This window comes from Cryptomeria japonica, unplaced genomic scaffold (genome assembly GCF_030272615.1).
Source record: "Cryptomeria japonica unplaced genomic scaffold, Sugi_1.0 HiC_scaffold_13, whole genome shotgun sequence".
NCBI lineage: Eukaryota > Viridiplantae > Streptophyta > Pinopsida > Cupressales > Cupressaceae > Cryptomeria > Cryptomeria japonica.
The window spans coordinates 2,282,620-2,284,160 of record NW_026728835.1 but is presented as its reverse complement, the minus strand read 5'-3'; the positions used below and the strand labels follow the sequence as shown (position 1 = coordinate 2,284,160).

General features: G+C 38.4%; 1 protein-coding gene across 1 annotated transcript; it reads right to left on the bottom strand.

The window, feature by feature from the left end:
- Positions 1-371: 371 nt before the first annotated feature.
- On the bottom strand, positions 372-1,280 carry LOC131860468 (protein MNN4-like). The gene is made up of 2 exons (XM_059214872.1): positions 845-1,280; positions 372-728 (listed from the first exon to the last, which is right to left on the bottom strand). Exons 1-2 carry the CDS (start codon positions 1,184-1,186, stop codon positions 372-374), a joined length of 699 nt encoding a protein of 232 aa, XP_059070855.1. The 5' UTR covers positions 1,187-1,280.
- Between the last annotated feature and the right edge of the window lie 261 nt (positions 1,281-1,541).

The window sequence follows — 1,541 nt, the reverse complement described above, 5'->3', positions numbered from 1 at the left end:
TGGCTAAGAACGGTACGTGCATCTTATCTTGCATCAGTCAAACTGCCAAAAACTGGAAATTTCCTAGCCTATACACTTTAGCTGAAATTAGAGTTGCTGCTAAAGATAGAACAAAATAACAAAATGCAATAAAACAAGGTCTAAAGTTTGAACAGCAGTTAACTCACTGCCAACATAAAATCTTCACATGCAAAGCGTCCAAAAACTGGAAATTTCCTAGCCTATACACTTTAGCTGAAATTAGAGTTGCTGCTAAAGATGGAACAAAATAACAAAATGCAATAAAACAAGGTCTAAAGTTTGAACAGCAGTTAACTCACTGCCAACATAAAATCTTCACATGCAAAGCGTCTACTCTAAGAACAAAAACCCTAACAACTTTTATCATTCGACTCCTCACGAATTCGCGCCATCCTCATTTGCAGTTCTTCATTCATTAACGCAACTCGTCCAATCCTAGCTTTCAACTCAGTTTCAAAATCAAAATCACTCAGTGGGGCTTCCAACATATCGCTTCTTATGTAATGAGAACAAGGTAAACTATCAAACGTATCAGCCCTGTGCTTGTAAGAGGCTGACCCTCTGCGCTTCTCATTTCCTTGTCTCGCCTTATTTTGAAAGGCATCCATAATATTCTTGTTCTCTTTCCCAAATTCTTGTTTTGCTTCACTTATCATAGATTTCACACACCCCTCAATCATATTCTTGGTGTGAATGTGATCCAGCACCTGGTTTGAAATTTGGATTTGAAAACCACCATCAAATTCAAATTTTAATGCCACTATAAACAAAAAACATATATATATTAAAACGATAATAAACAAGAGTTTTTCGAAATCGTTACCTCAACACTCGAGTGTTTTTCTTTCCCTTCATCTTTTTTTTTATCATTCTCCACCAGACTGCTCTCTTTTCTCCTTTTCAAAATGCTGTTTTCCCTTTCATCAATTTCTTTGGTCTCAGTTGTTACCTCCTCCTGGAATCTGACTTTCTTTGCAGCGGAGGCGGGTGTAGGTTTTTCTTGTTTCTCCTTGCCTTTGCTACTTGTATGCCTCTCATTTTTCGACTCCTCTCCTCTCTTGCGCTTCTTCGTTGAAATGGGTATTGAAAAAACCTCAACAATTTCATTGTTCCCTCCGCCCTGCCTATTATTTGATGGCGCGGTTCTCTCTGAAGAAGCCGCCATTCTGTAAAAAGAAAGATAGGAGGGGAGGCTTTTCTTAGTAAAGCAAAGAAAAAACACAGAAGGCGCGTTTCTAGGGAAACTCAGAATTTTTTGGTCAGGGATTTATATCGGATATTATGGCGTGTTACAGACGACACGCTCATTTTGTAAAACCCGATGCTCTTTTTAATGGAAATGTCACGGTAATGAGGTTTCCAGATCAGCAGATTTATGACGGAAATATAATTAAAATGACTAGCTTTCTTTCAATCTAAAATTAATAACCTAGGTACCTCACAACGCATTCAACTTTAAACGATTCGGAAACCATCATGTACCTAGGTACCTCACAAGCCTTTGCCCACCGGAAGTCGGA

Coding starts and splice junctions, on each gene's coding strand:
- LOC131860468 (XM_059214872.1), bottom strand. CDS start 1,186: ATGGCGGCTTCTTCAGAGAGAACCGCGCCATCAAATAATAGGCAGGGC. Junction 729..844: donor AAAAACACTCGAGTGTTGAG/GTAACGATTTCG, acceptor ATTTCAAACCAG/GTGCTGGATCACATTCACAC.